At 39.9% G+C, this 12,534-nt stretch overlaps 1 protein-coding gene across 3 annotated transcripts in view; it reads left to right on the forward strand.

The window, feature by feature from the left end:
• ncam3 (neural cell adhesion molecule 3) overlaps positions 1-12,534 on the forward strand; it is a 56,375-nt gene that overhangs the window by 26,683 nt on the left and 17,158 nt on the right. For all 3 annotated transcript variants that reach the window (XM_084336844.1, XM_084336843.1, XM_084336845.1), the window contains exons 7-12: positions 339-493; positions 2,077-2,210; positions 4,991-5,126; positions 5,398-5,565; positions 9,975-10,094; positions 12,135-12,262. In XM_084336844.1, coding sequence (XP_084192970.1) covers positions 339-493; positions 2,077-2,210; positions 4,991-5,126; positions 5,398-5,565; positions 9,975-10,094; positions 12,135-12,262 — 841 coding nt within the window. The remainder of the gene's footprint in view (positions 1-338; positions 494-2,076; positions 2,211-4,990; positions 5,127-5,397; positions 5,566-9,974; positions 10,095-12,134; positions 12,263-12,534) is intronic.

Raw genomic sequence — 12,534 nt, forward strand, 5'->3', positions numbered from 1 at the left:
CAGGGTTCCCCCCCCCCCCAAAAAAACTTAATAATTTCAGGTAATTAACATTACATATCTCTTGTTGTGGAATTAACACAACAGTATGCATACTTTTGACAATAAATAAAATCAGAATTTGTTCTTACTTGTTTGCCTGGGTAAATAAAGGTTATAGAAATGTAAAAAAATAATAAATTTTTATTTATTTTTTAAACCGATACCGATATTTTCCGATATCAAATTTTAATGCCGATATCAGCCGATAATATCGGACATCCCTAATAAATATATATATAATATACATATATAAAGACATTTTGGATGAACCTCATAAGAACCTTCTCCTTTGCTTCCAGGCCAGTGACCTTTGACCCCTCCCGTCAGAAGTTCAACTCAGACCGCAGTGAGATGATCATCGTGTCTGTGACCCGGGAAGACTACGGGGACTACGTCTGTACAGCCAGGAACCAGATCTCAGAGAGCAGCGCGACCACCACCCTGCACGTCTCAGGTTCTACTCTACTGTGCTCTACTTTACCACCACCCTGCACGTCTCAGGTTCTACTCTACTGTGCTCTACTTTACCACCACCCTGCACGTCTCAGGTTCTACTCTACTGTGCTCTACTCTACCACCACACTGCACGTCTCAGGTTCTACTCTACTGTGCTCTACTCTACCACCACACTGCACGTCTCAGATTCTACTCTACTGTGCTCTACTCTACTCTACTCTACCACCACACTGCACGTCTCAGGTTCTACTCTACTGTGCTCTACTTTACCACCACCATGCACGTCTCAGGTTCTACTCTACTGTGCTCTACTTTACCACCACCCTGCACGTCTCAGGTTCTACTCTACTCTACTCTAACACCACACTGCACGTATCAGGTTCTACTCTACTCTACTCTACTCTACTTTACTCTACTCTACTCTACCACCACACTGCACGTCTCAGGTTCTACTCTACTCTACTCTACTCTAGCACCACACTGCACGTCTCAGGTTCTACTCTACTCTACTCTACTCTACTTTACCACCACACTGCACGTCTCAGATTCTACTCTACTCTACTCTACTCTACTCTACTCTACTCTACTCTACCACCACACTGCACGTCTCAGGTTCTACTCTACTCTACTCTACTCTACTTTACCACCACACTGCACGTCTCAGGTTCTACTCTACTCTACTCTACTCTACCACCACACTGCACGTCTCAGGTTCTACTCTACTCTACTCTACTCTACTCTACTCTACTCTACTCTACTCTACTCTACTCTACTCTACTCTACCACCACACTGCACGTCTCAGGTTCTACTCTACTCTACTCTACTCTACTTTACCACCACACTGCACGTCTCAGGTTCTACTCTACTCTACTCTACCACCACACTGCACGTCTCAGGTTCTACTCTACTCTACTCTACTCTACTCTACTCTACTCTACTCTACTCTACTCTACCACCACACTGCATGTCTCAGGTTCTACTCTACTCTACTCTACTCTACCACCACACTGCACGTCTCAGGTTCTACTCTACTCTACTCTACTCTACTCTACTCTACTCTACTCTACCACCACACTGCACGTCTCAGGTTCTACTCTACTCTACTCTACCACCACACTGCACGTCTCAGGTTCTACTCTACTCTACTCTACCACCACACTGCACGTCTCAGGTTCTACTCTACTCTACTCTACTCTACTCTACCACCACACTGCACGTCTCAGGTTCTACTCTACTCTACTCTACTCTACTCTACCACCACACTGCACGTCTCAGGTTCTACTAACTCTACTCTATTCTATTCTACTCAGCTCTACTCTAATTTACTCTGTTCTACTCTACTCTGCTCTATTCGGCTCTACTCTGTTCTATTCTACTCTACTTTATTGTATTCTACTATATTCAGTTCTACTTTATTATATTACATTTATAAAAGAGATATATATTTCTATTATATTCTACTTCATTCTACTCTATTGTATACTACTCTACTCTATTCTACTTTGTTCTACTTTGTTATATTCCATTCTATTCTATTCTACTTTACTAAATTCTATTGTATTGTATTCTGCTGTGTTCAGAGGCTCCTGAGGTGCGGCTGAGCTCGGAGCAGAGCAGTGTCTCTGTGGGACAGACCGTGTCTGTCTCCTGCAACGTGTCTGGACACCCAACCCCCCAACTACACTGGCTCATCAAGAGGACTGGAAAGATACTGGTTAGAACACACAAAGAGAGAGAGAGAGAGAGAGAGAGAGAGAGAGAGAGAGAGAGAGAGAGAGAGAGAGAGAGAGAGAGAGAGAGAGAGAGAGAGAGAGAGAGAGAGAGAGAGAGAGAGAGAGAGAGAGAGAGAGAGAGAGAGAGAGAGAGAGAGAGAGAGAGAGAGATTTCAAAGGGGACACAAATCTCAGAAGAAAAAAAATACATTCAAATTAGGCACAAATGTCTTACAAAACACAAAAGGTTACCCATATTTGTGACTGAAAATACGGTAACTTCAACATGGCTGTGAATGAACTGAAGGAGAAAGCAAGAAGGGCTTTTTATGCCATCCAAAGGAAAATTCCAATTGGCATCCCAATTAGGACCTGGCTCAAAATTCTAAATTCGGTAATAAATGCAATAATATTATATAGCAGTGAAGTGTGGGGTCCATTAACTTACCAATACTTCAGAAAATGGGAAAAACACCCATTAGAAGTCCTGCATGCAGACTTGTGCAAAATGCATGCAGGGCAGATCTTGGTCAATACCCTCTAAATATAAACATTTCTAAACATTTTACACACCTCCAATCAAGTGACCCCCACTCCTACCACTAAAGAGCCCTTCAGAGCTAAGAGATTAACCAAGATAAGAGTCTCCTCTGCCAGCTTGTCCTGAAGCTCTGCCCACACATGATTCAGGAGAGAATATTGGAACAAATCAACCAGAGTACATTTTAATTCTATTTGACCCTAAACAGAGAGTCAGAGTACACAGTGGTAGAATACCTGACCACCATGAATTATATAAGACTAAGGAACACTTTGACACTGTACAGACTGAGTGGACACAGCCTGCACATAGAAACAGACTGATTGCACACAGCCTGCACATAGAACCAGACTGAATTAACACATACAGACTGTGTTAACTTTGTCATCAGTGAGATGTTGAGACAGAATCTTACTTCCTACTACACTGTGAGAAAGGACTTTCTTTGATAAAACCAATCAAATATATCTGAGTTCATCCATCTCCCCGATCCTCAAAGGCTGTTGTATCTATGTGTGGAGAAAAGTCAGTGTTCAGCATTAGCTGCAATATATGTTGCTTGTTGTCAAACACTAATATAATACACTCTGTAACAAATGTTTCTGGGCTACATCTGTAAAATGATTACCTGATTTAATTATTCTTATTGAATTAGATTTAGTTGATTGATTTAGTTGTTATTGGTAATGATATGGTGGTATGGACAGGGTGTGTGTGAGAGAGACAGGGCGTGTGTGTGTGTGTGTGTGTGTGTGTGTGTGTGTGTGTGTGTGTGTGTGTGTGTGTGTGTGTGTGTGTGTGTGTGTGTGTGTGTGTGTGTGTGTGTGTGTGTGTGTGTGTGTGCGTGCGTGCGTGCGTGCGTGCGTGTGTCTTAGCTCACAGTCCAGAGTCTATGCAGCATGCTCTCTACACCATATCCAGCCTGTACCAATCCTTCGGTCTCCAGGTCAACATACAAAAAACCAAAGTCATGTCCCAACTCACTTCCCGAACCTCTACACCTTCCAGTTTTCACATAAACGGTGTTCCACTCAAAACGTGGATCATTTCACCTACCTCGGCTCCACTCTGTCCTCATGCTGCTCCCTTGACGCGGAGATACACAAACGTATCAATAAAGTGACATCATCCTTTGGATGCCTACGCAGCAGGTTTTTGAAAACCGAAACCTGAAGATCAGCACCAAGCTTGCCGTTTACAACGCAGTATGTCTTTCCACTCTGCTCTATGGAGCAGAATCCTGGACCCCATACCGCCGGCACATCACCAACCTGGACGCTTTCCACATCCGTTGCCTCCAAAGGATCCTCGGCCTGATCTGGGAAGATCGAGTCCCGCACACAGACATCCTCAACAACACCAACTCAATCTGTATGGCCGCAGCTGTGGCCAAAAAACATCTTAGTTGGATAGGGCACACCATACGTATGCCTCACCACCGCCTGCCCCGCCAAGTCCTCTATGGCCAACTGAGAGGAGCAAAGCGGGCTGCTGGAGGCCAAAAGAGACGCTTTAAGGACTACACCAGGGACCTCCTAAAGTGTGCAAACATCACGCAGCTTGAAACTCTGGCACTCGACAGATCAGGCTGGCAAGTCACTTGTGCCACTGCAGTTTCCCAAATATACCAAACGAACCAAGACCAAAGATCTGAGAGGCGCACGCAACGACACCAGCGGGCGGCTGGCATCCCCCAGGTATCTGGCTTCCCTTGCGCCATCTGTGGACGGGTGTGCGGCTCAAGGATCGGACTCAACGCCCACGAGAAGTGGCACTAGCGGCAGCGTCGCTAACCCCCCCTCACCCCATCCCTGGAGCAAGTGTCATCATCGAACACGATGGACAGCTAAGAGTGTGTGTGTGTGTGTGTGTGTGTGTGTGTGTGACGTGTGTGTGTGTGTGTGTGTGTGTGTGTGTGTATCTGTGTGAGAGAGAGAGAGAGAGAGAGAGAGAGAGAGAGAGAGAGAGAGAGAGAGAGAGAGAGAGAGAGAGAGAGAGAGAGAGAGAGAGAGAGAGAGAGAGAATGTCACTGTTCTGGAATCTACATATCGCTCAATCGCCACTAAGCTTTTTAAACCACAGTTGTCATAAATACCAGTGTTCTCAGTAGCTGTCTGTCTGTCGTTCTGTCTGTCTGTCTGTCTGTCTGTCTGTCTGTCTGTCTGTCTGTCTGTCTGTCTGTCTGTCTGTCTGTCTGTCTGTCTGTCTGTCTGTCTGTCTGTATGCCTGTCTGTCTGTCAGAACTCAGCAACAGGCCATATACGCGTGTCAGAGGGGGTGTTGACGGTGGATGATGTAGCGCCCTCTGATGGCGGCCTGTACTCCTGCATGGCTATCAGTCAGTCAGGAAATGCTTCCCGAGACTTCACACTACACAGTAAGTGAGAGTGACAGGGTGTGTGTGTGTCTGTGTGTGTGTGTGTGTGTGTGTGTGTGTGTGTGTGTGTGTGTGTGTGTGTGTGTGGTGTGTGTGTGTGTGTGTGTGTGTGTGTGTGTGCACGTGCGCTGAGGCTGCCTCACTAAGCCATTTATTTATTTGTGGCTCATTGAGAGTACATTGGTTTCAGCCATCTCTCCTATCCTCTTCTCTCCTCTCCTTTACTCTTCTCTCCTCTTCTCTCCTCTTCTCTCCTCTCCTCTCCCCGCAGCTCGGCCGGACCACCCCCAGCACCTGTCAGTATCTCCTGGACCAACCAGTATCCATTTATCTCTCCAAACTCCACCCATCGACGGGGGAACACCAATCACAGGCTACACCCTGCAGTGGAGAGCGGATGCAGCTGACCAATGGAAGGAGACCACGGTCCAGGCCTCAGGTAAAGTCCTGCCCCCTCAAATACAAACTTTATACATTTACATTTACATTTACATTTAGTCATTTAGCTGACGCTTTTATCCAAAGCGACTTACAAGTTCTGTACGACAAGCCATCAGGAAGAGCACAACTCTATCAGCTGAGTAACAATGTTCATCAAAGTGTTGAGTGCTACAGTGTAGGTTAGTTTATTAGGACAAGTGCATGACAGTATGGTTAGTTAGGGTTAGATTTTTTTTTTTTTATAGAAGTAATGGTACATTTGGCTGATCCTTGTCAACTCATTCATCATATCACCAAGTAGTATTTACTTATAGGTCAGGACCAATCAGATCCAAGGCAGCACATTCAAGTTATGTAACTTTCTTGATGCACATGGTTTGATCAACTTTTAGGAATCCCAGCAGGTCAACATCACATTTCTGATGATGGCCCTTTTCACACAGACTTCGTGGCCTTATACCGTGATATGGATTCTCATTTCCCCCCCAATATACCGGCTTTGAGTTGTCCACACTATTCATGCGACACCTGAGAGTTAGCCTTAGCAATATTCCTGTTATAATTATTATCATTATTATTGTTATTATTATTATTATTATTATTATTATTATTATTATTATTATTATTATTATTATTATTATTATTATTATTATTATTATTATTATTATTATTATTATTATTAGTGTGGGTGACCTGGCGAAGCCAGGTTGCCACCCACACTGTAGTTATTGTACGTCTTTTTATTGATATCCTCTTTCATTTTTCATTGGTTGATGTTGACCACCTTTCATTGGTCGATGTTGACCACTCCCCCGATCCTTAGACCACGCCCCCTTAGGCCACACCCCCTCAGTGTAACTCTTGAACCGTTTGTCGTAGAGACTTGCGGATTGTGCCATTGTACTCGGTGTAATAGTGTAATAGTGTGTAATAGTGTAATAGTGTAATAGTGTGTAATAGTGTAATAGTGTGTAATAGTGTAATAGTGTAATAGTGTGTAATAGTGTGTAATAGTGTAATAGTGTAATATTGTGTAATAGTGTAATAGTGTGTAATAGTGTAATAGTGTAATAGTGTGTAATAGTGTAATAGTGTAATCGTGTAATAGTGTGTAATTGTGTAATAGTGTGTAATAGTGTAATAGTGTAATAGTGTAATAGTGTAATAGTGTAATAGTGTGTAATAGTGTGTAATAGTGTGTAATAGTGTAATAGTGTGTAATAGTGTGTAATAGTGTGTAATAGTGTAATAGTGTGTAATAGTGTGTAAGTGTAATATTGTGTAATAGTGTAATAGTGTGTAATAGTGTAATAGTGTGTAATAGTGTGTAATAGTGTGTAATAGTGTAATAGTGTGTAATAGTGTAATAGTGTGTAATAGTGTAATAGTGTAATAGTGTGTAATAGTGTAATAGTGTAATAGTGTGTAATAGTGTAATAGTGTAATAGTGTGTAATAGTGTAATAGTGTGTAATAGTGTAATAGTGTAATAGTGTGTAATAGTGTAATAGTGTGTAATAGTGTAATAGTGTAATAGTGTAATAGTGTGTAATAGTGTAATAGTGTGTAATAGTGTGTAATAGTGTAATAGTGTAATAGTGTAATAGTGTGTAATAGTGTGTAATAGTGTAATAGTGTAATAGTGTGTAATAGTGTAATAGTGTAATAGTGTGTAATAGTGTAATAGTGTGTAATAGTGTGTAATAGTGTAATAGTGTGTAATAGTGTAATAGTGTAATAGTGTGTAATAGTGTAATAGTGTGTAATAGTGTAATAGTGTGTAATAGTGTGTAATAGTGTAATAGTGTGTAATAGTGTGTAATAGTGTAATATTGTGTAATAGTGTAATAGTGTAATAGTGTGTAATAGTGTAATAGTGTGTAATAGTGTAATAGTGTGTAATAGTGTAATAGTGTAATAGTGTGTAATAGTGTAATAGTGTGTAATAGTGTGTAATAGTGTGTAATAGTGTGTAATAGTGTAATAGTGTAATAGTGTGTAATAGTGTAATAGTGTGTAATAGTGTAATAGTGTGTAATAGTGTAATAGTGTAATAGTGTAATAGTGTGTAATAGTGTAATAGTGTGTAATAGTGTAATAGTGTAATAGTGTGTAATAGTGTAATAGTGTGTAATAGTGTGTAATAGTGTGTAATAGTGTAATAGTGTAATAGTGTGTAATAGTGTAATAGTGTGTAATAGTGTAATAGTGTGTAATAGTGTGTAATAGTGTAATAGTGTAATAGTGTGTAATAGTGTGTAATAGTGTAATAGTGTAATAGTGTGTAATAGTGTAATAGTGTGTAATAGTGTGTAATAGTGTAATAGTGTGTAATAGTGTAATAGTGTAATATTGTAATAGTGTGTAATAGTGTAATAGTGTAATAGTGTGTAATAGTGTAATAGTGTGTAATAGTGTAATAGTGTGTAATAGTGTAATAGTGTAATAGTGTGTAATAGTGTTATAGTGTGTAATAGTGTAATAGTGTAATAGTGTGTAATAGTGTAATAGTGTAATAGTGTGTAATAGTGTAATAGTGTGTAATAGTGTAATAGTGTAATAGTGTGTAATAGTGTAATAGTGTGTAATAGTGTGTAATAGTGTAATAGTGTGTAATAGTGTAATAGTGTAATAGTGTGTAATAGTGTTATAGTGTGTAATAGTGTAATAGTGTAATAGTGTGTAATAGTGTAATAGTGTAATAGTGTGTAATAGTGTAATAGTGTGTAATAGTGTGTAATAGTGTAATAGTGTAATAGTGTGTAATAGTGTAATAGTGTAATAGTGTGTAATAGTGTAATAGTGTGTAATAGTGTGTAATAGTGTAATAGTGTGTAATAGTGTAATAGTGTAATAGTGTGTAATAGTGTTATAGTGTGTAATAGTGTAATAGTGTAATAGTGTGTAATAGTGTAATAGTGTAATAGTGTGTAATAGTGTAATAGTGTAATAGTGTGTAATAGTGTGTAATAGTGTAATAGTGTAATAGTGTGTAATAGTGTAATAGTGTAATAGTGTGTAATAGTGTGTAATAGTGTACCGTTTGTCATAGAGACTCGCGAGAGACCCTCTCCCATTGGCCGGCGGTGCACAGGCGTCACCCACACTTTCACAATTTCCCCCGCGCGGAATTGTCTAGTTATTATTATTATTATATCATGTGCACAGGTTGCTGGTGCATGGTGGTGCACACTATCCCGCAATGCCGGGATGCGTAATTATTTAAGGTAACCAACTTGCGTCTAGCCACGCCCCCGCAGCATTATGTAGCCGTAATTCCCCCTCTTTTAACATTGATGGTTAGCTCAACTGGTTCGCCGCCTTGCTGTGGATCCTGCGGTGCGTTGGTGACAAGTTTGAATCCCTTCGGTGCGTTGGTGACAAGTTTGAATCCCTTCAATTTTTTTTTTACATGCATTCTTTCGCCGGTTAAGTTTAGGCATTGTTTCGGAGTTGGTTATGGTTAGGGTTAAGGTTAGGCATTGTTTCGGAGTTGGTTAAGGTTAGAAGGGTTAAGTTTAGGCGCTGTTTCAGAGTTGGTTAAGGTTAGAGTTTGTCTTAGAGCATGGCAATATTCTTTCGGAGTTGGTTAAGGTTATGGTTAAGTTTAGGCATTGTTTCGGAGTTGGTTAAAGTTAGGGTTAAGGTTAGGCATTGTTTCGGAGTTGGTTAAGGTTAGAAAGGTTAAGTTTAGGCGCTGTTTCGGAGTTGGTTAAGGTTAGAGTTTGTCGCAGAGAATGGCAATAGAATGCAGCCTATTTCCGCACTGCCGCGGTCACATGGGCGTAGTGGCCAATCAGAGAAACGCTGAACACAAGTTGGTTGCCTAAAATATTCACGCTGCCGGGATGTCCCTTACACACAGAAGTCAGGACGAAACCAACCCACCAATTTGACTATACCCGAAGACGGCAAAGTGGCACATTCAATTTGACCCCCTATTCCACCTTTAATGGGTGTAAGGAGCTTCTGTCTCATGATGCTCCATGGTCATAATAAAGTATGGTTGCACCACAAAAGGTGAAAGGTCACTGATATGTTACAACTTGATATGTAAATTCAGCCATTTTAATGCAACTTCCTGGTGATGAACAAATTATTTTTTAAATGTCGACAAGGACCTTTTCTTTCTCTCTGTCCTTGAAGTGACTGTATGTCATTGTGTCTCATTCTGTTTGATGGACCACCCTGGTTGTCAGTTGAGCTCATGAAACTGAAAGGTCTCTGAACATCTGATTGACTTGACATGTGTGTGTGTGTGTGTGTGTGTGTGTGTGTGTGTGTGTGTGTGTGTGTGTGTGTGTGTGTGTGTGTGTGTGTGTGTGTGTGTGTGTGTGTGTGTGTGTGTGTGTGTGTGTGTGTGTGTGTGTGTGTGTGTGTGTGTGTGTGTGTGTGTGTGTGTGTGTAGAGCCACTGTTTGTTACCTCTCTGAAGCCCTACTCATCCTACTGGGTGCGCTTGGCGGCTGTGAACGCCGTTGGCCAGGGGGAGTTCTGCAGTGCACACACCCTACGAACACTGGGCATCCGTAAGTAACACACACACAAACACACACACTCACAAACAAACATGCCTGTGTGTATATTTTTTTTTCTTTCTTTTTTTATCCACTTTTTCTCCTCTTTTAAAAATTGTTCTCCCATCCCAATTTAGCCGTGCCAATTCTCCCCTCGCCTGTCTTGATCGTTGCTCGCATGTGCCCCCCACTGGCCGGTTGTAGGGAGGATAGAAGCCCATCGCATGTCCCCTCCGATACATGTGTAGGCAGCCAGTCGCATCTTTTCACCTGACAGCGCGGACTCTCATTTGGCGAGGAGTAACGTGTAGGAGGCTCACACTGCCCCCGTCATTTTCCTGTCTCTGCTGTGCAGGCGCCCCAACCGACCTGTAGGAGTCGCTGTTTACAACATCCAGATTACCACCCATCGACTTCCCACCGCTAACTCTGCCAATTGAGTTAGTATGACGGCCAGCCCAAGCCGGATGCAACGCCGACAGCCGGATTCGATACCGGTGTCTCATGTGTTGGTGACGAGCGCAATGTCTGCTGCGCCACCCAGCCGCCTCTGTGTGTATCTTTTAACATGCAATCTTTATGATTATGATAGTAATATTTATCATTAGGATAGTAATCCTTATGGTTATAATAGTAATATGTATGATTATGATAGTAATATTATGATTATTATAGTCATCTTTATGGTTATACTAGTACTCTTTATGATTATGATAGTAATCTTTATGATTATAATATTAATCTTTATGTATATGATAGTAATCTTTATGGTTATGATATAGTAATTGTTTATGGTTATGAATGATATAGTCATATTTATGGTTCTAATAGTAATCGTTATGGTTATGATATAGTAATCTGTGTGGCTGCATTATGTTTATGTACAGTATGTACAGTTGTACATACACATACAATACATACATACAGTACATGTACATACAATATACATATATTGTATGTGTATGTATATAATATATTGTGTGTGTATATATATGTGTGTGTGTGTGTGTGTGTGTATATATTTATTGTATATATGCGTGTATTAGTATGCACACATCTACATTGGCATCTATCTATCTATATTAATGTGTGATTGGATGGATGGATGGATGGATGGATGGATGTTGGCTTTACCCTCATTCATTGGCTGTTTCATCTGTCACATGATGACCATCATCATCATGACATCATCATCACCATCTGCCTGACTCACTGTTGCTGCTGATGACATCATGGCATTTCATTGGTGTTCTCTTGTAGAAGGTAAAGTACTTATAGAACTAACCCCCAAACATTCAATTAACCAATCAGTCAACAATCAATTAATCTTTCTGCACATAACCTGTATGAATTATCACATTTATACTAACACAATACTATCTAACAATACTGAAATACACGTATCTTTATACTAACACAATACTATCTAACAATACTGAAATACACGTATCTTTATACTAACACAACACTAACAATACTGAAATACACGTATCTTTATACTAACACAATACTATCTAACAATACTGAAATACACGTATCTTTATACTAACACAATACTATCTAACAATACTGAAATACACGTATCTTTATACTAACACAACACTAACAATACTGAAATACACGTATCTTTATACTAACACAATACTATCTAACAATACTGAAATACACGTATCTTTATACTAACACAATACTATCTAACAATACTGAAATACACGTATCTTTATACTAACACAATACTATCTAACAATACTGAAATACACGTATCTTTATACTAACACAATACTTTTTAAGAATACTGAAATACACGTATCTTTATACTAACACAATACTAACAATACTGAAATACACGTATCTTTATACTAACACAACACTAACAATACTGAAATACACGTATCTTTATACTAACACAATACTATCTAACAATACTGAAATACACCTATCTTTATACTAACACAATACTATTTAACAATACTGAAATACACTTATCTTTTAATTACAATACTCTTTCCTCTCTCTCTCTCTCTCTCTCGCTCTCTCTCTCTCTCTCTCCAGGTGAACCAGACAGTCCAGTCATCCTACTTGATGAGAAGCAGGTTGAGGGAAACAGCTTCTCCGTTCCTCTGAAACAACTAGACGATGGAGGGATGCCGGTTCTACACTACAACATCAGATATAGACAGGTATAAATACTACACTATATATATATACTACACTACATCATCAAATATATATATATACATCAAATATAGACAGGTAGAAGTACTACACTATATATATATACTACACTAGTATAGACAGGTAGAAATACTACACTATATACAGTATACTACACTATATATAATACATACTATGGATAGATAGATAGATAGATAGATAGATAGATAGATAGATAGATAGATAGATAGATAGATAGATAGATAGATAGATAGATAGATAGATAGATAGATAGATA

The sequence above is a fragment of the Notolepis coatsorum genome (assembly GCF_963971535.1).
Source record: "Notolepis coatsorum genome assembly, chromosome: 19".
In the NCBI taxonomy this organism is placed as follows: domain Eukaryota; kingdom Metazoa; phylum Chordata; class Actinopteri; order Aulopiformes; family Paralepididae; genus Notolepis; species Notolepis coatsorum.